This window comes from Phytophthora infestans, genomic scaffold, assembly GCF_000142945.1.
Source record: "Phytophthora infestans T30-4 supercont1.66 genomic scaffold, whole genome shotgun sequence".
NCBI classification, from domain to species: Eukaryota; Oomycota; class Peronosporomycetes; order Peronosporales; family Peronosporaceae; genus Phytophthora; species Phytophthora infestans.
Window position 1 is genome coordinate 508,998 of NW_003303693.1, and position 23,510 is coordinate 532,507.

Here is a 23,510-nt window from a genome sequence, read left to right on the forward strand (position 1 = left end):
TCAGCGATATCGGTCTGCATGCGAAATACGGTATACGTATTCGGTAAGATGCCACCGCACGCTCGGCTGAAACGTGATCCGTAATCAAAGAAGGGTGCAGCCGCTTAGAAGAGAGAGAAAGAGGCTGATACCGTAGAGAACATATCAATGTCCGACAAAGCAAATGTGGCTGCACCGACTGACGGTTATCGTGAGACCCGAACACCATCGAGTCTCAAACCCCAACCCTGAGGGTCAATGATACACATGACAGAATAATTGCATTGTAATCCGCTGCAGCGTGCATGAAATGGCTATATCGGCTTTGTAGGAAACGGTTCTCAGGATAGTCACCGAATGAGCCAGCATAAAATTTAGTATTTAATACAATGGACAGTTTATGGGACCGATCGTGCTATCATTTTTGCACTCAAGAACTCGAACAAGGATGTCAAACGTCCGGATCCGATCTATGTTATACTCGTTTGCAACCGGGTTGAAGGGCCCTATACTACGCCCGGAAAGGAAGGGGGTCGAATAAACTTCGACAGCGATTTGACGATGAAGGTATTCGCAGAGATAACGTTTGCAAGCAATCTTGAAGCGCTCTTCTCCAGAACGCATGGGTACGTCAACCCTGCCCGCGTTGGTACTGAATTGAGCTGTGTTGTCATTATTACCCCGGTTACAAAACCTCGGGCAAATTTTGCACCAAATTTAGATATGCTCCTGATACAAAACCGATATCGACATTTTGATATTTAGGGTAAATACGGGCTCGGAGCCCAAATCTGTGGTCCGTTTTTGCAAATTTTAAGTCTTTCCCCTTCACCCTGGCCGCCGAAAATACCCACTATTTGTTGCAGAATTCTTTGTAACTGAAAGCCTGCCACGAAAGGCGCCGCGATTTTGTACTACGGAAGTGTCCAGTGAGACACAGAAAGACCTATTGTGATTTGCATTTATCTTGCGGACGCGGAAACTCAACTCAATCCCGCTAGCTATGTTCAGCAGCGGCATGTACCAGGCCATCATGTTCGTATGGATGCAAGTGATAGAGGTATCTGCGCGTTATTCCCATCACGCAAGGAATACATACAAGTCGAGTTTGTTCACGAGGGAAAGAACCCAATACGGGACTTCAACGAGAACGGACAAACGAAATCTGTATAAACGTACGTTAGCTAATGAGCGCTGTATTCGCTGCTGTTGAGTGGAGATCGGTTCGGAACGGCAAACATCGCAATGCCGACACATATATACGGTTCTACATCAATAATACAATGACAATGGCATGGAATAATCGCAAGGCTAGTCGAAACAGCTTAGATCAAATGTTACTTCCGGTCTTAGGCATTTGTGAAGTCGGGCATGGCTTTTACTCCACGGCAGCCCACGTGGCCGGTATCGACAACCAAATAACGGATGCGGAAAGCAGGGTGTGGCAGTCGCCAGCTTTAGCTTCTAGGTTAGCTAACTTAACTCGTGAATGGACACAGGTAGGTGCCCCGACCGGCTTTCGAAATCTCTCGTGTCTCTGGGAGCGTTATTGCGATGTATGCTTAAGCCCAATCATTGCGCAAGAGATGGCCCAGAGCTTAGCGTCAGTGGACACTGTGGTGCAAGATGATGGAGTATTATTGGTGGCTACCGGCAACAGCGTTGGACCGTAACGCTGAACAGCTTGGTGCAATTGTAGTGTACCTTTGGCAGAACGGAATGAATCATAAATGAATCGGCAGCACCTATTTTAAAACTAGCACCAAAACTGTGCGTCGTGCGCTGGTTTCATCGCGACACAACGGGGTATGATCCGGGGATCAATGCCTGTCATGCTATCTTACTTCGAGGGATACGTCGGTTTACAGACCCTGTCATCAAGCAGCAGCCCCTGACTGCTCGGCTTCTTCGAGTCATTTTCACGGAACTCGATCTTACTGAGCCCCGCGATTAGCTTCTGTGAGGTGGCCTGCTACTGGTTTTATTTCTTCTTGTTGAGACGCTCTAAGTATCTCTTCATCAGGAAAAGGATGCACAGTTACATCTTGAGATTACCAGGGACTAGATTTTTCGACCAAGAGGAGAATGCCGTACCACCAGAACGTGCAGAGGTGGTCGGTGTTACGTTGTATGGCGCAAAGCGCAACTCATTCGGTCGAGCAGAAGTCCGGCTTCATTGGAAGTCAAATGATCGAGTCATTTGCCCAGTCAGAGCTACCCAGTGGATACACAAGGCAGCAGCAGCGTTTGCAACGAAACCAGAAGAATCCGCGCTCACAATTCGGGGTGGTGAAATTACAGCAGAAGCGGTGACGGCGGTAATCAAGAGATCTGTTACTAAAGCCGGATTGGACCCGACTAGATACGCAACTCATTAAGTTCGCATAGGCGGGGCGACGGCACTACTCAACGCAGATGCCTATCCTCTCGTTATCAAGTTGATGGGTAGGTGGTTGCCCAGTGCGTTGGAGGATAACCCCGTGCTGTCAGCAAGAGGATTGGCGGATCTCTCTCAGCATATGTGCTAAGACTGACATGCGACTTGGTTGAAGCGCGACTAGCGGCACATCATTGTGGGGCAGCCGCCACGCCACGCCCACGGTGTGGCAAAATGAACAAGACAAACCTTTTGCCCCAATATGAAATCATTGGAAACTACAGGTAGCAGAGGCAACGGTGCTGAAAGCAGTTGCAGACGAAAGCATAGTCTTCTGATGCTGTAGTGGCTCTTTAGATAGATCTAGTATGAGATCGAGAGCATGCTGCAGCTCGAGCTCATTCGAGATTTTACTCGCCACAGCTAACTCCGCCACGCACGCCCATGGTTAGTCAAAATGAACAAGACAAATCTTTTGTCCCAACGTGACATTTTTGGAAAGTAGTCCATCCGGCCAGCCGGGGCCTTAGAACGTAGGCGGACTTCTATTGGGGGTGAAGACGGTAGTCATTTGGACGCCATGTGTTTATTTTGGAAGAAGTACTTCCCCAAGGCGCGTGTGTTGATCTGCTTCTTTCATGTGATCAAGTACCTGCGCACAGCTTCCAGAAAGCCTAAGTATGGGCAGATCTCGCAAGATGATCATGATGCAATCGATACACTCGTGCATAATATGGTGTACTCCGTGAATGAAGACATATACACAAAGAATTGGGAGTCGATGAACACACTGTGCGCACAGATACGATTCAATAGCTTTCGGGAATACATGGATGAGAACTGGAATGAATGTACAGACATGTGGGTCATGTACAAACGGGCTCGGCTTGCACATTTGCGCGTCCACACTAACAACCACTTGGAGAATTGGCTCGGCCACTTTAAGGATTCGGTTACCCACACAATGTCGATGACTAAAACGATCAAGGCTCTCGTGGGAGCTGACGCACGAATGTCTAGTGAGTATTTGTTCCACAGGAATCGCGTGGGACTGCGAGTAAACCGAAACTACGATGAAGAGCTGTGTCAAGTGCTGCGGTTTACGACTCACTTTGTGGCAGAGCACGTTCAGAAGGAGTATTTGATGGCCATGTCCAAGGCCGAAGTTTTGGTCTACGATACGGTCTCCAAGCCTGGCTTCGTGGTGGTATCTGGAAAACACAAGGAGCATTATGTGGACTTGTCATACTGGAGCTGTTCGTGTTCGTTCGCGTGTGCTATGCGTTTACCCTGTCAGCATGCTATCGCCTACCGAAAGTGGAAAAAGGTGTCCGGAAGTGTCATTCCATTGAGTCGGATCCATGAGCGGTGAGTAGCTGAGCCTATGGCGATGTCCATGTATTATCCATGCATCGTACATGTTTCGTCCAGTAATTAACATGTCGTGCTGGCATTCCCTTCGATACGAATGTGTACAGGTGGTTACATCCTGCAGAGCTAGAGCAGATGCCTAGACCTATAGTTGTAAATGAATTCAAGCCTGGCCAAACAAAGTGGAAGGCACTCGATGCAGCGACCAAGTACAGACAGGCGCTCAGTGCTACACAAGCAATCTGCAACGAACTGGCAGATATAGAGGACGAGGACGAGTACAAAGAGCATCTTGATTTTCTTCTCAAACAGTGGGCGAACATTAGACAGCGGAAGCGTATCAAAATCACAAACTCGAATCCTTTCGTGGAGACTGATGGCGATGACCAAGACACGAAATCACTAACAGAATTGTCGATCAGGTGGAACCCGAAGGCTGCAAAGACCGGAAGACCTCGTTTAAATACGAAAGAGCGCGAGGCCGAAGACAAGAAGAAACGGGCACTGTTTAACGAGTCTGAGGAGCATCACCGAAAAATGGGGGACGTTACTCTAGTACAGCTTGCTCAAGATTTACAAAGGGAAAACCCGACACTCCAGGAAACGCTAGGCCGCGTAAGCCCAATACCTACCAAGTGGGATAGAGCGAGTAACAAGAAACCGAAGTATGTTCGACAGAGCGCCCCTGTGCTGAACGACAACGCGTTCTATCTTCTCCCGAAGAAGCTGCTGGACAAGTGCCTCTCCGTTCTTCCAGTGAAGAACACAAGAGAGACTGCAATCGAGATCTTCACCCAGAGCCAGCCTTCGCAAGCTGAAAGTGATGACACGCAATTACGTGGACAAGACCTGGAGATTCATGGACAAAACCTGGAGATAGAATGTGTTCAAATTTCAGGTATTGGAACATTTTCACGAGTCCATATTGAGGCAATGTGTTACCTGTCGACTATGACGGACCAATGCGAGCAAGGTGTCAAATTCTGCACTTGGCTGCTTCGAAACGTGATAAGCACCATACCTTCAGTGCAACATCCTGTGTTGGAAAACATGGTAAAGCAAGTGGCGAAATCGAACCCACAGAGCACAATCGTCAACGCCACCTTATCCAGAATACTCTCAGCAAATTGGTCCAATAGCGATTCTTGTCGCTTTCGCTTGGACCCACTTGTCCTGGCTGTACATGCTGCAACGGTTTGTGGCTTCTTTTCTCGATTTCCATGAGCAATCCGTCTCTCTCGGATACACTTTGGGCCATCCAATTATTGCTTGTGCTCTCGCATTGGGTGATCACGCTTCCTAGCAACATTCACGCCACACTCACCACAGCACGTACGTTAAATATTTTGTGGTCAGTCTATGGACTATTGATTCAGGTAACAATCGCCCAATTAAACCTCGAGGCGGGGGGGGGGGCACACCGCCAATGTAATAAAATTGGTTAGCAGTAAATTAGGCACATTTATTGAAATAGTCGAATATACGACGCCTGCGGGTGTTATTTTTCGTCGAAGGAGCTTTTTCCGCATTTAAGCCCGGTAGAGGTAACATGGAGTAAAGCTATATTTCCCCTCAAAATACAACTGCGCACTTGCACCGGTCGTGTAACATTTATACCACCACCTAAAACCGACTTTTAGATCTTCCCGTAAAAAATAATGGAATCCTGGATAGATGAGTATGACAACAACAAAACTCAGCAATGTGTTTGAAAATGTAGTGGAATCCTTCACCGCAACGATGGCGGTGAACCAGGCAGCTGGATGTTAGTCGACAGCCTTTCCTTTTCGAGCCATCCAGCGCTCCTTACATCAAGTGGACATGATTGAGGTCTTCGATCATATAGCTGCACAAGACTCTTCGCAGGCCATTTTACTCCAATTTTACTGTGAACCAGTGCGAAATTACCAGGAGTAAATTTACAACGCTGCTTGGTCGCACCCCATACGATATTATATTTACCTTTTCTTTCACTCTACCGGTGGAAATGCTCTAACAAGAGAAAACTTTAGTTGTTGGAAAAGCGCGACCTATGGAAAGACGCGAGTCTTACTGGTCTCCCCTTCGCTAATCAGCTTCTTGCCGTTGTGGTGTAAAAACAAAATGTCTCCTCGAGGGTCATGCTGTACCATAGTCATGCCACAGAACTGGTTGCCTATTACAGAACCTGCAGCCGCAGCAGGGGTTTGAATCATGTGAAATGAGATGTTGGTCTTCAGCCACGCCAAACGGAAAAGATCTTTGTCTCCATGTAGCAGTTTGAGGCGCTCGAAGTGATTAGGCTTTCGAAGCGCTAAGAACTGCGCGATCTCCAGCGCCACTTCCGATCTGCGCCGATCGATCAATAGCTGACCGCTTTCTTGCTCGAACATGTCCACGTATATGGTGTGCCCACCAGCTCCCACAATAACGATTCTTTGTTAATGTTGAAGATTGTGTTCATCGGGTGCCAGAAATCCGGCCAGAAAATTGCACCATTCTCCACAAATGTCGGTGTCGTAAAGAGATACGTCGGGTCCCTAACTGGCGAATTATCGGCGTCAAGGAACAATACCTGGTCCAGCTCTGAATGTGCCAATGCAAACACCTTGGTATTAAATCCGTCCACACGTGTTTCTGCAATACCATGCAGTGAAATCGGTCCATACTCATTCACAAGCGATTGCAGAACACGCGACTCGTTTAGCGGATTAGTGCCCATTTCGCTCTCAAGGTACCACAACTCTATAGGCAACGAGCAGTTGTAGAAGCGCAGTAATCGCACAGTCGAGTAGACGCTCGCAAGAAGCTTCGGATACATGACCATTAACACGCCGTTCGTAGGGTGGAGCTGCACGGCCTCATTCTGCTTAATCACCTGTCGCTTAGCAGCAATCAGCGCGTCGATCTGTGGCGCGACACGAACGAAATCCACTGCTTGGTGGCAATTGAATCTGACTTCGTCTCGTAATGACGAGCAGTTGACACGCATGACTTGAACCTCCTCACCTGCCTCATTCTTGAGTAGACAATAGCCGGAAGCTCCAGCCTCGATATTCGTACTACAGCTGGCATCATTTTGTGTTTCCCGTGGCCCATCGGGACTACATCCGCCCGTTTGATGCCACCCTAGACACGTGAACTTGGGGATCCCCATCGTGGACGCTCCTTCACTATTCAAGAAGGTGTTAGTCTCGAAGGAGGCTCCTGCTCTTGTGAATGTTACATTTGTACTGTTGAATTGTATTGAATTGATGAAGAAGTTGGTGTCGTTGCGTTCACGATGTAGATTCGTGTCAATGTCGCTGCGTATCAACTGCAGGTCAGCACTAGTGGCCTCGGGTGAGTGCTGCGTATCTGTCCATAGAGCTAGCACTTCCAACACATAAAGAAAAACACTGAGGACGAGGACACGGGCCAGCCACCGACGGGCAAAACTGGGTGAACCTTGCTGCATTTCGCGAGAAATGGAATGAAGTCAACTCGATCCAGAAACCGCCGGTCGAAGCGGGGGCGTCAAGCTCTTGAAGCTGGTGCAGGACATCGTTGGTTCACCTCTGAGGATCCCTTCTAAATCGATACCAGAGATAAATTATAATTACGTGTCAGAGACATTTGTAGTTTTAATGAATTAAAACAGGTTTCTAAGCATCCAGAATCGTCACAAAAATGATTTTTTTCTTGATGCGTACCGCCGCGGTACTACCGCGTAAAGCTTTCTCGCTACTTGAGCCCCAATAATGGCCGCCACTCGAAAGAAATGGCTTTTATGCCACATGGCCCATGCGTGGCTATTTTTATTAGCGTGGTCAACGTGTTGATGGTGTTGATGTGGTACAATAAGCTGCTTGCTAGTCCGGACATCCAACGTTTCGCCCAAAATGGGAAAACAATTGCCGAGACTCATTTACCGAATTGGCGGTTGTCGACCAGCGGAACGGAGTTTACCCAAAGGAGACTGCGAGCCTCACATTGGAGGCGGAAATATTTGAGAAGACGCTCAAGAACTATCCCAAGGGTGAAACCAATAAACGTTCTTTGCGCTCTGTGGGGCGGAGGGCGGCAGGCGGCTACAATCCGAACGGACCGCGACTTCCAGACCAAGATCACGCTGAGAAGTTTCGAGTGGGGCGAAGAATTTGCAACAATATCAAACCAGAAGCGATGTTCAGGTGTTCTGATGCAACTAGATTTGCCAACTTCCCAGCGCTGGCAAGTAAAGCACTCGATAAAGCACTGCAGCCTGACTTTGCTCTACCTAATCTGGGTTCTAGCATGTCAGGCCCGCGAGACGGCATTGTCATGGTCATTTATTCCAAACTCACGGCGAGTGCGTACGCAACTATCCGTGTGTTGCGTGATTTCAACTGTAAAATGCTAATCAAGAGTTGGTTCGTACCACGAGCCATTTCGCCGATACGAAGATTTTTCACGAATGGCGATCTCTTTGCATGAGGTGGCGGGTTTTACTACTTACGGTATTTCGAGTCAAAGTGTAAGCGATCTACAATGACCACTTTGATCGTGTGATGTTCCTGGACGCCGACAATGTCCCCTCCCCGTGCGAGATCCAATTTTTGTCTGTTTGAGCTATTCAGGAGACTGGAGCTGTATATTCTGGCCTGGTTTCTGGCATCCGACGAACTTGATTATTAACATTCACAGTCAACCGTTGATTTGAGAACCGCTCCACATCCCGTTTGCCAACATGTTCGAGCAGGAGAATGGTCAATGACTGGTGGATCGACGAAGACACGCTCCTAGATTGGAGCTTGTGCGGCATTGTGACATCTATCATCGAATGAAGCTCGTTCACGGCGACAAGGGCCTGTTTCGTCTGGTGTGGCTGAAGCAACTTACACCGTTTCACATGCTTCGACACCCTCCGGCGTGGCTGGAAAAATTATAAATGACGTTTTTGCGGTTTGACAATGGTACAGCACGACACCCGGGGTAACGCTCTGTTCCTTCATGGCAATTCAAATTCAAACAAAACTTACTGGTGTGCCTCAGAACAGCGATCACGCCAACATGGCTGGGGCTGTTTGTCTTGCCACAGAGAAGTTGACAAGTACGAAGCCAATAGGACGGCGAGCACCCAAGTTGAAAGAGGTCAAGATGAGTTGAAATGATAGAAGCCACTCGGGACAAGTACAAGAACGTCCTGCTCTCTTTCAAGAACACATACCGCTCAGTAAAATACGTCGAGACGTTTTTTTTATGACTTGAAGGCCAGAAGTGCTCCGGTCAGCGAGTGCTGGGGAAATTTCTATGTGCTGGCATTTAAAAACTTGAGTTTTCCGGCTTGGAGACGGATCTGCGTCGATATGCGAAACGAACTGCAAGCAATTACTTCAATAGCAAAGAATAAAAAAGTGTAAATAATATCTATGCAGACATCTCATCGTATTCCTTACACTGCACGAAATATACAAGGTTTCGATCGCCAAAATCTATTTTGCTTTTGCTCAACATGGGACTATACATTCTAAGCCCTTCGTGAAACTCCTTCAGGTTGGCTGTCGTCTATTACTGCTTCGACATGGGCATACAAGACACCCGCCGAAGCTCTCCACCTTTACGGCGATGGTGCACTCGTTTGATCGTGTTCAGTGTCGTAATGTACGGGTCTGTTCTCGTCTCCCTCTTAACTAAGCAGCACCAACGTCTGCAGAACCAACCAAATAGCGTTCGCCAAAGATCGCTTCAAGGAATCGGCCAAAGCGACATCCAATTACTTCGTGTCAACACAAACGATGACGATAGTACTCCATCAAACGCTACTGAATCCACCATTGTGTCGAATAGTTCGTGGAGATATTCTATGGAGGAAAGATTGCCAGAATTCGGAGATGAGGACCCATCCAGTGTAGCGGTAAAGGCTAGAGATATGGCGGAATCCTTAGCGAATTCACTATCAAATACTAGCGCCATGGAGGCCCAACTTCGAGCTGATGCTGAGTTACATGCTCGCTCCGTAAAGATACTACCAGCGGGTGAGACGAGAAAGCGTGCTCTCAAGTGTATCGGATGGCGACAAACAGGTCACAAAAGCCCAAATGGCCCCCGAGAACCAGAGAACGACTTGACGTGCACGGATTTAGTATCGAACAAAGCATCCGGATACTGCGAAGTGGAAGACATCAATTCAGGTGAACGTTTCCGCGTTATGCGTCGATCTTCCAACATTCTCCGCAACCGCGTCCCATTTCGATGCATTAACGCGCCTGCGTTCGCTCAATATCACATCCAGGCTCACGCTGCGGTGAAGAGTACTTTGGATCCGAACGACGCCTCTCGTGATCTTCCTCCACAAGATGGGATTGTCATGGTTGTGTACCCGAAATTGATCCCGAGTGCCTACGCTACCATTCGAGCACTCCGTGTAATTTTAGGCTGCTCGCTACCTATCGAGATTTGGTATCGACCTGACGAGATGGAGCACGTCCCTAATGCTCTTGTTCCACTACGCCATCTTGCCAATAATTCATCTGGTGCTCGGATTTCTTTTCATCCGATCACCGACCCAGCTGCCAAGCGATTTGTAACCAAGATTTACGCTATCAACCATAGTTTCTTTGATCGCGTGTTGTTCCTCGATGCTGATAACGTTCCAGTTCGAGATCCTAGCTTTCTTTTCAACTCACCTGAATTTCTAGAGACGGGAGCAATCTTCTGGCCTGACTTTTGGCATCCGACCTCGACCATGTTTGGGCTACACAGCAGATCGTTACTGTGGGAACTTCTCGATATGCCTTTCGTCGACATGTTTGAGCAAGAAAGTGGTCAACTGGTTGTGGATCGACGAAGACACGCTGCGCCTCTCAAGCTCGTGCTCTTTTATGCTACTCACGAACCCAACTTCTTTGCTCACTACAAACTCGCGTGGGGCGACAAGGACTTGTTTCGCTTAGCGTGGCTCAAGTTGAATGCACCTTTTCACATGGTTGAGACGCCTCCTGCCATGGCTGGAATGGTGACCAATTCGTCTGCTTTTTGTGGTATGACGATGGTACAGCACGACCCAGAAGGTGACGTTCTGTTCCTTCACCGCAATAAGCACAAACTCACGGGGATGGAGCCAGAAAAAGCACTTTTTAACAGCTCGGAACCGAGAGAGCTCGTGTCTGCGCACGGCTTGGGTAATTTAACTGTGAGCGAGCTCCGCGATCCAATAATCTGGACACACTTGCTTTCTTTTGATGAAAAGTGGAGCCGTCAACACTACGTCATTCAGGCATTTACAACATCTTTAGAATTTGCCAACAACCAAAAGTGTTTTGGGCGGCGGTCACTTGGCCACAGCCCGCAGTTTTACATCCAGCCGTTCGCAGACCAAACCTTTGCCGGTATCGAGAAAGACCTGGTCCGGTTTGCAAAGCAGGCAACTCAAATCTAGCACAAGTAGAGAAAAATTGTAATATTTTACTAGTATCTCTTTTATACTTCGAAGTAATAAACAAATAACCAGATGAAAGCGAGGCTCAGCCCTTAATTATGGAGGAGTCGTTACTTCAAAAACCGATGAAACCCTCTGCATCCAGGACTTCTCTGCACTGATGAATTGTCCGTTCGTATCAGTTATCGGCCTTAACCCATCAGAGCGTCATTGGAGATCCACGATGAAGCTGTCTGCTCGTCGCCCAGGGCGTTTGTCGATATCGCTGCTGCTGCTCGCAAGCATTGCGAGTATCCTGCTGACTACCATCTATATCAATAGCAGACTCGTTGGAAATTCCTCCATCGGACTTAGCGACAGCTTCGACGCCTTCCGGTCCAGGACATACAATCTTCGAGCTCAAACTGAAACTAATGTGGGCCGGTCGGCACTCGGGGTGCTCCTGCACCCGGAGTCGCAATTCTACAAGCGCGGCAATAATTTCGACGCAAGCGTGAGTCGTAACCGAGGGATTATGATCTGCATGTACGATGGGGTATTGAACATGGGGTTGTCCCTTATCCGGGAGCTGCGTTGTCTTGGCAACCAAGAACTCATTCAAATTTATCACTGCGGAGGAGACGAGCTGTCGGGGAGATCAGTTAACCTATTATTCAGTCTTGACGACCGCGTTGAGCTCGTTGACGTTTGCTCCGACTTCTCATCACGCGGTGTGATCTCTAGTAATATGACTACTAACTTTCAGAGTTGGTGGATCAAACCACTTGCCATGTATCACACAGACATTCGCCACGTGATGCTGCTGGACGTAGACGACGTTATCATGAAGGACCCTGCCGTACTACGCGATCTGGACGGGTATATGAAGACAGGAACGACTTTTTTCTACGATCGTGTCGCTCACAAGAAAAGATTTCTGAATGGCAACGACCACGGGAGATATTATCTACGAAGATTACTACGAGAATTTGACTACGCAAGGTTCAATGTGTCCAGAGGCTTTGCTCCATCGCAACATGTACTGAACTCGTTCGCGTATAAAGGCAAATCTTGCCACGAAATGGATTCATCGATGGTGCTAATTGACAAGGAACGAGCAGGAAATACAGTCATGAAAATAATGTTCTGGTTCATTACCGAAGAACGATTCCGCTTCAAATACTCATGGGGTGATAAGGAGACATTCTGGCTGGCATTCGAGCTGGCTCATGTGACGTACACGTACTCGCCTTGGGGTGTTAGTGTGGTCAATTCAATGCCCAACGAGGACATGAAGAGACATCCTGATGCACTTTGCGGGAGTATTCTTCAGTTCGTACCTATTGATAACAGTGAGATTGAAGTATTGTACGTGAACGGCAAGGCGTTGATCGATCCATACCCGCAGGGTGTGGCTTATATTCGCAAGGCAAAGCAGAACAATTTGTTCAATATGCTACCGACTCACATGACACCTCGTCAGTACCGCAGAGAAGTAAACACGACGGCGCATCAGAAAGAGAAATTCAACATCGAGTGTCTTCCCGGAATGGGTTCAACGCTATTGCCTGCTTCATTTTCACACAATCTTTTACGGCGTCGCCTGCATTTCCTTGGAGTTGCCACGGACGTTATTGGCTCATTACAACATTGTGAAACGTATGATCAAGCGTAAAGCAAGTCTAGTGAAGTTGAATGAAGACAGATATAATATTTACTTCGCTTGACCGTAAAATGACCAGCTCGGTATCGTAGCATATCCTAATACCGCTTTATATTGACAGTTTTACCATTTAAATTTTGTTCAAGTTATCTTCTAATGTACCAGCTGTGATTGGCTGAGAAATGGAGGCTTTGTAAACCATACAGACCGTAGTGTACGTTTGCCAAAAATGCCGCAAAAATGAGAAAGTTGTAGTATACCTTAGGAAGCGCAGATATTTACATGTAGACGGCCCTAGATGCCTGCGTTTAGCTGATATCATCACCAGGGATGACTAGTACTGTAATCTAAACCAACCGGTAGTAGTATTACCGGAACTACCAGGCAAACACAGACAGAGGCATATTAAAACTAGTAGCATTTCCACGAAGCGATAGTAGCAATATAAATTATAGAAAATTATTGAAACTACTATTATTTTTTGATACGTCGATTGTCTTGTGTGCACGGGCAGGTGACCAGAAGCCAGACCCCTAAGGACCTTAACGCAAGTGTCGAGTCGACAATGTTGAAGGTACGACATTTTGACTTGGTTTCACTATTGGGACCAATCAAATCGAGTGTAGGCGCGTGTCGTTTCAGGTTATTGAGTGTGCATGTAGAATCCAAGTAAAAACCCCTTTGAATATATTTCTCACTTTCACTTCTACCTTCTTCCGAGCAAGTGCCCAACGAACAGGTTTTGAGCCCAATGGTCAACAACTCCGACGCAGACCCTGCCACAAAGGCAGTCCCGGCCTCCCCCGCCGCCCACGAAAGGGGCGAAGAGCATCACGAAGAGAAGGTCACGCCGGACGCTGGAGTGCTCGCGGCTCTCATCACTAAGCTCACGGCCAAAGTGGACAGCTTAGAGCGGTCGCTGGAAACGCACCAGCAGCGTGCGGCCGTCATATCATTCGGTCCGGAGCCTGGGTTGGGCCAGAACGTGTACCGTCAGGCACTGCAGCATGGAGGCAGCTTGAGCATGCAGCTGCATGAGCTCGGCGCGTCAAACTTCGGCATGGGTACGCAGACGCCTGGGGTGTATGGTAGTCTTGATGCTGGGCAACAAGCAGGAAATACACCGTTCCAGGCCCAAGAAGCAGCTCAACAGACGCCACAGCAGCAACAACCGGCTGCGCAGTACCAGCCACTTCGGCCTTCGCTGCTCCATCTCAACGAGAGAGTGCCGCCTGCCAAGGATGCGAAGATCTTCATGCTAAACTTCGACGGCAGCGAGGTCTACAAGGGACTTGGCGGCGGCTTCGAGAAGTGGGCGCTGCTGTTCATTGAGCCGATGGCGGAGCAGGCGTGTGGCTACGCCTCGCCTGAGCGCTACAAGATGAGCAGGTTCGGCCAGCATTAACGTGATAAAGCTGAGCTCTTCTTCCAGCAGAACATCATGCGCTGGTGGGCCACGCAGCCGACGCTCTGGTTTGTGATGAAGCAGCTGCACTTGTTGTTCAAGCGGGCGCTCTCGACGCAACAAGGAATAAAGCTCTTCGGCGCGAAGAAGGACTCGTCACGATCGTGGAATGAGCTTTTCTTGTACTTGCATGCTCTCATGATGGCAACGAACGCGTCACAAGCGCTAGTGCTGGAGAACATCGTCAAGTTCGCGGACCCGGACTTGAGGCACGCCTTGTAGGCCAAGTGTGACATCACGCGGCCGGATCCTCTCCAACAAGCGAACGAACTGGTCGTTTGGGCGCAGATGATGACCGATGAAGGTCGAGCGCCAAAGCATATTGGTAAGGAAGTCGTAAACGCAGTGGCTCAGTCTCAAGAAGAAACGCGGCGATGCCACAAGTGCGAGAAGGCTGGACACCTGAAGAAGAACTGCCCGAATCGTTCCGCTGGAAGCAACAAGGACCAGCCAGTAAAGCTCGCACTTACCACCGGTAATGACTTTAAGTCCGTGGACGCTACGAGCTGGATTCTGGACAGCGATGCCAGCCGACATCTTGTCAATGATCCTGCGCTACTGGCTAACGTAGTGCCGTGCTTTGGTGAGGACACCTGCATGTTACCGGATGGTCGAGCGGTGGACGTAGCCAAGAAAGGATCGGTGATTTTGAGAGCTATTGTCGACGGAGTCGCGGCTGAGGTGGACCTCAGTGAGGTCTACTACGCACCGAAACTCTCGCAGAACCTGATCGCATACGGACTACGGACGGCTGATAGCGAATGGATGCTCTCTTACCAAGCGCAAGGGAATGTTGGCGTTGATGAAAAGCAACGAAGTGGTATACTATGTCGACGTGAAGCACAACGTGCTTGTGGCTAGACCTGAATCGGTAGCTACGAAAAATGTGAAGATGGACCAGCTGACCATGAACGTGGTGGACACGAGTACGGACACACCCTCGCCGGTCGTCGCAACATACACGTTGATGGGCTTCCATGCACGTTTCAGTCACTTGGCATTGGACACCATTGAGCGTATGGCAAATGACCCCGCATCCGGTATCACGATATCGAATCGTGACCGTAAGCCTGCTTGGATTGTGCTGAGGGTAAACAGACTCGAGCGAATCAACCGACTAAGGACACGCACCGATCGACAAAGTCGGAGGAGTTATCTGCAGTGACCTGAGGGGTCCCATGACGCCACTTGATCACCAAGGTAGCCACTACATGGTTTACTTCGTGGACCACAAGTCGAGCTACTGCAAGGTGTTCATGGCAAAGAAGAAGAACATCATGGCTGCAAAGAAGTTCGAGGACTTTCTTGTCGAGTTCGAAAAACGGCTCGACGTTCGTGTGCATGTTCTCCGCACGGACGGTGGAGGAGAGTACCGAAACGTATATCTCTTCTGCAAAGAAAACGGAGTGGCTCGTCAGGTGTCAGAAGTCGGGAATCAAGCTGCAAACGGCAAGGCGGAGCTGATGCATCGCACGGTTCTCAACATGGCTTGGTGCATGGTGTTTGGTGCAGGATTGCCGATGAGCTTCTGGGGTGACGCGGCTGAGTACGCGACGTACGTGCTGAACCGGAGCTCGTCCCGCGCTAACGAGGATTGGAAGTCACCGCTTGAAGTGCCGACCGGCGAAGCACCAAACCTTCGCGACATTGTCATTTTTGGATCAACGTGCACCGCGTTTCGTGACCCTGGAAAGCGCGCCATGAAGAAGAGGTCGTGTGAGGGTGTCGTGGTTGGCAAGAAAGAAACGACCAAGGGGTACAAGGTATACCCGCCTTCGGAGAACAAGGTGATCGTCACGAGGCATGTGCAGAACATCCGCGCGTTGGAGGAGAAATCCGATGTGAAGACAACAACTGGTCAAGCTCCCACGACAACAACGCCACCGTAACCACGTTTCACACCACGAATATCTCGTCGCTCATGCCGCAAGTCACGCTGCCGTGCTGAAGCTGATGGAGACGTGGAGGTTGATGAGTCGAGGCTGAACACTGAACCTGTGATTTTGACCATATCCGAAGTTGTGTTGAGGATGTCAATTCCCACGCTGATGACCCGGAACCGAAGAACTACAGGTAGGCGCGGAAGTGAGCCGAGAGCGCGCATTGGGAGGCAGCTGAATAGGAAGAACTTGAAGCTCTACAGGCGAATCGTGGAAGCTGGTCAAGTTCGAGCCTGGTAGCATTCGCTTGCTACTAAGTGGGTAAACAGAAAGTAACGAACAGGCACGGGTTTGATCGAGCGGTACAAGGCTCGACTAGTCGCCTGTGGTAACGAGCAAAAGTTCGGCGCTAACTTCTTTCTCGTGATTGCGGCTGTGATTACCGTGACTGGTGTCAAGTTCATCTTCGTCATTGTGATCATATGGAAGGTGCCTGCCAGACACGGTGACGTTTCAAACGCGTATGTAAAGGCGAAAACGGAGGAGGGTATCAAGATTTTGCTATTCGTCCCCGAAGAACTCGTTATCACGGAGGAAGAGCTGAAGACGCTCGGAGCTGAGAGCGTGGATGAAGTTGAACAACTTCTTGTCAGAGCCTTTATAGTCTGAAACAAGCAGAAGCCTTTGGCATGAACATCTTCATCGCGAACTGGCCAAGCTTGGGTTCATCCAGTGCATTACGGACGCTTGCCTGTACTTAAAGCTGACAGCAGCGGAATGCCGGCCGTCGGAACGTACGTGGATGACCTGCTGGTTACTTGCACGGACGAGAATTGGTCAAGTATGATACCCACTAAATATGATAATACGACTTGCACAGTATTACACATTGCTTGATCTTTCCCGCCGAACTAGTCCCTGCCCTCCCACCCGAGCGATTAACCTCTTCGCTGGCATATCCGTCCTGGCGCTCAAGGATCTCAATGTTGCCAGCAATTTTCTCGGTATACGCGTGCAGTACGACGACCTCAGTGGTTACAGGTTTGACCCAGAGGCTGCAAGTGTCAAGATGCTCACCAAGGTTGGATTGGACAAAATGAATTCGGTGCGATCGCCGATCGCAGGAGAAGACGCGGCGGAGTCAGATTTGGTAGAGCTACTTCCGCACGCGGCAAAGGAGACCGCGTCAGCAGGGCCGATGGTGACAAATTTCCAGTCACTGGTGGGGAGTTTGCTGTGGATTGCGAGATGCACGCGTCCTGACATTATGTTCGCTGTACACTGTGCAACGCGATGGACTCATGCACCAGCGATGGCGGATTGGAAACTGGCTAAGCGCATCGCCAGGTACCTGAGTGACACCCGATCGCACAATATGGATATGTCTGGCGACGACAATGCTAAACGGCTACCACTACGATTGCTCCCGTATACGGACGCCGACTTTGCAGCCGACAAGAGCGACCGCAAGTCTGTGAGCGCGTCAAGCATCCAAGTAAACGGAATGACGGTGTCATGGTAGTGCAAGAAGCAGAGTTCCGTGGCACTATCGACGACCGAGGCGGAGTACGTCGCTGCGACAGTGGGTGCTCAGGAGATACTCGGGCTGAAGGAGCTACTGGGGAGCTGGATATTACCATCAAGTAGCCTATGGTCATGCTGATAGACAACCAAGCGGCTACCGTGCAAGTGCAGAGCGAAACAAGCTCGGCCAAGGCGAAGCACGTGGACGTTAAGCGCAAGTTCATCCAAGACTACGCCAAGAAGGGCGCTGAGGTGCCAGCGTATGTGGCTAGCGCGGAAATGCTTGCCGACCTGCTAATGAAGGCGCTACTGGCGCCACGGATGAAGGAGCTACGGGAGAAGATCGGACTCGTCGACATCGAGTGATTTAGGAACCCCGAGGCTCTGAGGAGGAGTGTTGGACATTGATGTAAGATCCAGTCAACGGGCAGGCGACCAGAAGCCAGACCCTCAAGGACCTTAACGCAAGTGTCGAGTCGACAATGTTGAAGGTACGACATTTTGACTTCGTTTCACTATTGGGACCAATCAGATCGAATGTAGGCGCGTGTCGTTTCAAATTAGTGTGTAGTGGCATGTAGAATCCAAGTAAAAACCCCTTTGAAAATATTTCTCACTTTCACTTCTACCTTCTGCCGAGCAAGTGCCCACCCAACACAGCACGTCAATGTGCTTGTAGAAGCTAATTAGTCGTAGTTCATGCCGTCTTGCGCGTCAATCGACATGTCCTTTAACAATTCATCGATCTTGACTTTGGTCTCTCACCCTGGGCGACCTCCTGCCAGACGATTAACGAGGGCGAGGAAAAACCTGACGAATCTTGGCTCAAAATTCCAATCTGGGACAAAGACGGCTGCGATAGTGAGATATTTCTCCCTGTTCGTTCATCTAAGCGAACACCTTGCGGTGTTTGTCCTGTAAGAAGTCAACTCCCTGTGTATAAATGGCCTTTATCCAAGGCTTCATATCACCGGCCTTTTTCAGGGTATTAGTGATCCTGATATTGAGTGTAATCGTGCCAGACTGAAGATCTCCTGGTATTGACATTGGATCATGGCGATATCAATATCATAACAGATCAAATGATACTGTAATCGGATATTAATTTGTAACTATTGAGCTGCGCTTGTGCTTCTTGGTTACCCCGATCTTACGGATAAATAGTGTGTGCTCGGTACTCCGATCAATTGGACCTTATGATACACAACAGTATTCTGCCCGGCTTCGTAAAAACTGGCCCGCAGTTCGTTTACTACGTAGCTGCTCATAGTAGATTTTAGCTAAGATAGATATTTCAGGAAACTTACTCTCGTTCGTCTTGAACATGCCAGCATGTCGACATCGTGATACAGTTGCAGCACGGAATGCTTACCAGGCGATTGTTTGGGCAAGACCAGTTAACATGCAAATTTAGCCAGTGACAGAGAAATGGAAACTGGGAAAATACGGGTTTGGCTACAGCCAAAAGCTAAAAATGGCGATTTAAAATGTTCAGACCCGTATGTTGGTTTTACGGTCAATCACGGCAAACAGAAATATTTGGTTTTGCGTATATCGGATATTGTGTCATCAGTGAATACTCTGTTTGGAGTCAGGGATCTGTGATCCTGATGTTACTGACTACGCTGTATCATCAAATATTGATTTTAGGTAACATCGAATACGGTATTCAAATATTAATCTGGAATCTCTGGTTGATATTACGCCCTGCCTTTACCTCCTTGCGTGAAATATCATCGACGGTAGCAATCTATTTAGTACTAGACTAGGTTCTAGAATCCCACAGCATGAATGTCATCGACTCTGTGGTTACCCTGGCGAAACGGTCCTGCAATTGCAGCAGTTTTTTTCACAAACACGTCTAGCTATCTTCCGAAAAATGAGCACGCGTCCTCACGAAGCGGCGGTGGATTGTCTTGCTCGCATCCTTAGCTTCGGGTGCTTTAATGACCATCGCTTAAAACTTAAAAGCCTTGAACTTGTTTTCTGCGGGTCGTCTGAATTCGACCATGTTTGTGGACACCAGATTCTCACTCTGTGTCTCAACCAGCGCTAAGTTAGCTACAATTCTGCTCCGTGTCGATATGTTTCTCAGCGTTATTTGCCGAAGGAGTGGTATTAGACATCGTAAAACAAGTCAAAATTTAAAATATCTATTTGAACATCGCCTCAAACGCGCTGTCGGTGAGCTTGGCTATAGCTGATGTCGTTCTTGACACAAGCAAGCACAGCGATAAGCCGGAATCGTCCATTCCGGCTTATCGCTGTGCTTGCTTGTCACTAAAAGCGCCCGACGCACTGACTATACTGTCCTTGTCGCAACTTGCCATAAATCAGAATATATCATTTGAGCTGGCTATCTTTCTTGAGCTCTGCTGATAGAAGTACACTTACTAGATCACAAAACCAATCGGAACTGACAGTTGAGAAGCCGATCGGGCCGATCACGACCCGAAATTTGAAACCGACAGTTCCCAGTCGCTGTGTGAATGACTTCCGCACCAGCGGCGGACACGTTTATATGACCCCACATGATAACTCCCAGACGAGAGACGTCGCTTTCCAGCGGTCGAGGCTGAGGAAAGTGGTTCGACCGCAGGGAGCACAACACGCACGCAAGACTGGCTACAGAACCTATACAGTAATTTGGCTTATACGGTGCCGTTAGTACGCGGTAAAGCTGCCAATAGTACCTTTCGTTTAGCGCCGAATTGGTACCTTTAAAGAAGTATATTCTGTGTAGCCTACGGCTAGTAAAAACTAATTATTAATTTGATGTCAGTAACCAGCAGCCTTGAAATTGTTTGTGTCGCTCGAAAACACATACGAATTGTCGAAGTCGGCAGCCTAAAATATATATGTACCAAAGATTGTGGACTAACGTTTAGTCGGGCATAATGGTATACCGGTTCCAACAAGTGTTTTTCACAAACGACAGCGATCCATCTAAACTAACGGATGCGCCGCGCCCTATTAGAGTAAATGAGACCACGCAAAACACTAACGAGCAAGTACGAATCGCGATTTAAGCACTCTAAACGGGCGTCTCCTCTAACTCTTGAGCCCTTATAAGCTATTAAAACCGAGGAAGTTGTGGTCGCTCAAAATTTTTTTTTCCATTTATGGGCCCTCGAAATGACGATGCATTTAGGAGTGTTGTGAGCTCAATATTTTACGTGTTTTTAAAGAGTGTGATACTTCATTGCATTTTCTCAAGTATTGCGGGCATGGAGTCGAAATTAGTGGCGGTATACATATGTATACATGTAATAACGGCTGGCGTTTCAAAGTTAAAAAAATTGATAGCTTACCCATGAGTCCAGGAGAGAATTACCTACTTAACTCCATATAAGTAGACAGTTTCAGTATGGTATGTCTGTGTGCCCCCACGCTAGACCTGGAAACGCACAGCGAAGTACATTTGCATTTTATGCTTTTCAAGCCGGCATGCTTCCTCACCTCATTCATATACGTTGATATTGGCGACTTATACAGACTCTTTCTCTAGCAATGGCCTTTTTACTGAAGACGACCTGAGTAACATGATATGCTGGTATTCCTGATAAAGGAGTTGTCCACGGGTCATATCAGGTAGGAAAGGTTTTACTGCAAAAGAAGAATTATTTACATGTAAGAGCCATATTTCCGAACACGGTTTTTGAAAAAATTTCTTGAAATTTATATATGTGGATCACAAAAAAACTACCTAAATAAAATGGCCATTTTAAGGTGAAGCAAACACTCAATATCATTTTTGCTGCTGAAGTTGCACGGCCTCGAACGCATATTTACGTAGCTGCTTTTCTATCCCTCCAAAGCTCAGGTCAGAGAACTTTTGAGTGTAAAAGTGTGGGTTCCGATCCAAATCCCGTCGCCCGTAGCAACGTTGCCACTTCGGAAAACCTGGTAACCCACTCTCACCGTACACCATATACTCTGAGCGCCCCGACGTGTTGCGGAAGGACAACAAGTGCGTCCAAATCTCAGGATCCGGTCTGCCATCGTCCAGTAAGCTTCGATCCCGACCAGCGATAGCTTTTTGTCGAGTGCCTCAACCAGCTTGGGGTGCAGTTTCCCCATCAGTTTGCGTTGATTTCTATGCAGAAAGAGCACATTGCCATTGGTATCATGTTGCACCATCGTCATTCCGCAAAATGACCATCCGATCACCGTCCCGGCAATAGAAGGCGGAGTCTGGACCATGAAGAATGGAACCTCGAGCTTCAGCCACGCGAAACGAAACAGATCCTTGTCACCCCATGCAAGTCGCTGCAGCTGAAAGTAATTGGGCTGGTGGAAAGCGTAGAATGATACGAGGTGGAGTGGGACTGAATGGCGACGACGATCGATGAGCAGCTGTCCACTTTCTTGCTCAAACATATCGACAAAAGGCATGTCCAGTAATTGCCAGACGACGGATTCAGAGTTAATGTAGAACATGGTGTTCTGCGGATGCCAATAGTCCGGCCAAAAGACTGCGCCCATCTTGACGAACTCTGGCGTCTTAAAAAGAAACTTGGATCTTTCACTGGAGCATTGTCGGCGTCCAAAAACAGCACTTCCTCGAAGCTGCTATGGTAAATTGCAAATATTTTCGATTCAAACCGCATCGGTTTGCCATTCGTATTGATCTCTCGAAGCATAACGTCGCCAGTAGCTGTCTGGTTAAGTGTATGTAGTGGTGCAAGCGATCCCGGCGTTTTGCGAATTTCGTCGGGGGAAAACCAGATCTCGATTGGTAGTTTACAGCCCAACACATCGCGGAGTAGGCGAAACGTGGCATAAGCGCTAGCTACCAATGCGGGATATACCACCATGACAATTCCTTGACTGGGAGTTGACAATTTAGATTCCACATTTGGTAAAGCGAAGCCAGGCTTCTTTGCCTGTGCTACAGCCTGCTGCGCTAGAGCTCGAAAATTCGCAAAACCTGGTGCGTCAGAGCATCGGAAAACGGCACCGCCCTTTGTATTTGCGCAGGAACGCTTCATGACGCGGAACCTTTCCTTGGTATCAATGTCTTCGACTTCGCAGTAGCCTGAAGTTTGTTTTGGGATCAAGTTACTGCAGTTCAAACCACGTCGCTGGTTACGGGGGCCGTCTGCATTGCAGCCGTTCGTCGCTCTCCATCCGATGCACTTGAATCGGCGAATATTCGCTCTACTTGAAGGCAGATCCATCAACGCGACGTCAGACCCTCGAAGCTTGACCGACATTCCGCTGCCTCGAGAAATAAGCTCGTCCGTCGCCCTCAGATAAGACGCGTTAGATTCCGCACTTGCATTGCTATGGTTACCAGCGAGATGAAATGCCACTGCATTGGTAGCCATATGAGACGTGAAGAAGCGCTGCGTCGTCGAGCTATTGGTTGTCCAAAACATTATTAGGCACCATACTACCGTGCATGCTGTCAAGATGCCGAGCAATAAGATCATGTAACGCCGCTCTGACACCGCAGCTAATGGCGCGGACTTCATGATGGAGGTCTTTCTTGTGCTTCGGCTATCCTTCCCCGCGATAACTTTTCGAGAATCACGAGTCGTGATGGATTTGAATCTGATGTAGACCTGGCTACATTAAGTGAGATTCGGATGTGTAAATTCAAGCCTGTTCCCATTTGTTGCATTGTTACAGTACATGTATTCGCAATGCAAGTTGCATTGCCTAAAAAAGTGGGCTCACTGGACATCGCCTTTTGTTTACAAATGCACGTAATATTGGCACGGCGCTGTCCATCACCATCTTCATTTTTGGTCCCACAGAGACAAACTTTGATTATTAATACCAGACTATTCGAGGGAGGCACAAAACCGACACGTACAGTGTTCAAACACGAACTTATTACAGTACATGTACAAGAAATAATGCGGCGGAAACAGTCATTCGTGCAGGCT

The 23,510-nt window shown here is 48.5% G+C and overlaps 4 protein-coding genes across 4 annotated transcripts; 2 read left to right on the forward strand and 2 right to left on the reverse strand.

The window, feature by feature from the left end:
* Positions 1–6,267: 6,267 nt before the first annotated feature.
* Positions 6,268–6,863, reverse strand: PITG_18260 (uncharacterized protein; the record flags this gene model as incomplete). Its single annotated transcript, XM_002997841.1, has 2 exons — positions 6,268–6,281; positions 6,353–6,863. 2 exons carry the CDS (start codon positions 6,861–6,863, stop codon positions 6,268–6,270), a joined length of 525 nt encoding a protein of 174 aa, XP_002997887.1.
* Positions 6,864–9,875: 3,012 nt separating this feature from the next.
* On the forward strand, positions 9,876–10,686 carry PITG_18261 (uncharacterized protein; the record flags this gene model as incomplete). Its single annotated transcript, XM_002997842.1, has 2 exons — positions 9,876–10,609; positions 10,659–10,686. 2 exons carry the CDS (start codon positions 9,876–9,878, stop codon positions 10,684–10,686), a joined length of 762 nt encoding a protein of 253 aa, XP_002997888.1.
* Positions 10,687–11,619: 933 nt separating this feature from the next.
* PITG_18262 (uncharacterized protein) lies at positions 11,620–12,759 on the forward strand (the record flags this gene model as incomplete). Its single annotated transcript, XM_002997843.1, has 1 exon — positions 11,620–12,759. The coding sequence occupies one exon, from the start codon at positions 11,620–11,622 to the stop codon at positions 12,757–12,759; it is 1,140 nt and encodes a 379-aa protein (XP_002997889.1).
* Positions 12,760–21,742: 8,983 nt separating this feature from the next.
* PITG_18263 (uncharacterized protein) lies at positions 21,743–22,433 on the reverse strand (the record flags this gene model as incomplete). Its single annotated transcript, XM_002997844.1, has 4 exons — positions 21,743–21,810; positions 21,855–21,864; positions 21,931–22,131; positions 22,263–22,433. The coding sequence occupies 4 exons, from the start codon at positions 22,431–22,433 to the stop codon at positions 21,743–21,745; spliced, it is 450 nt and encodes a 149-aa protein (XP_002997890.1).
* Between the last annotated feature and the right edge of the window lie 1,077 nt (positions 22,434–23,510).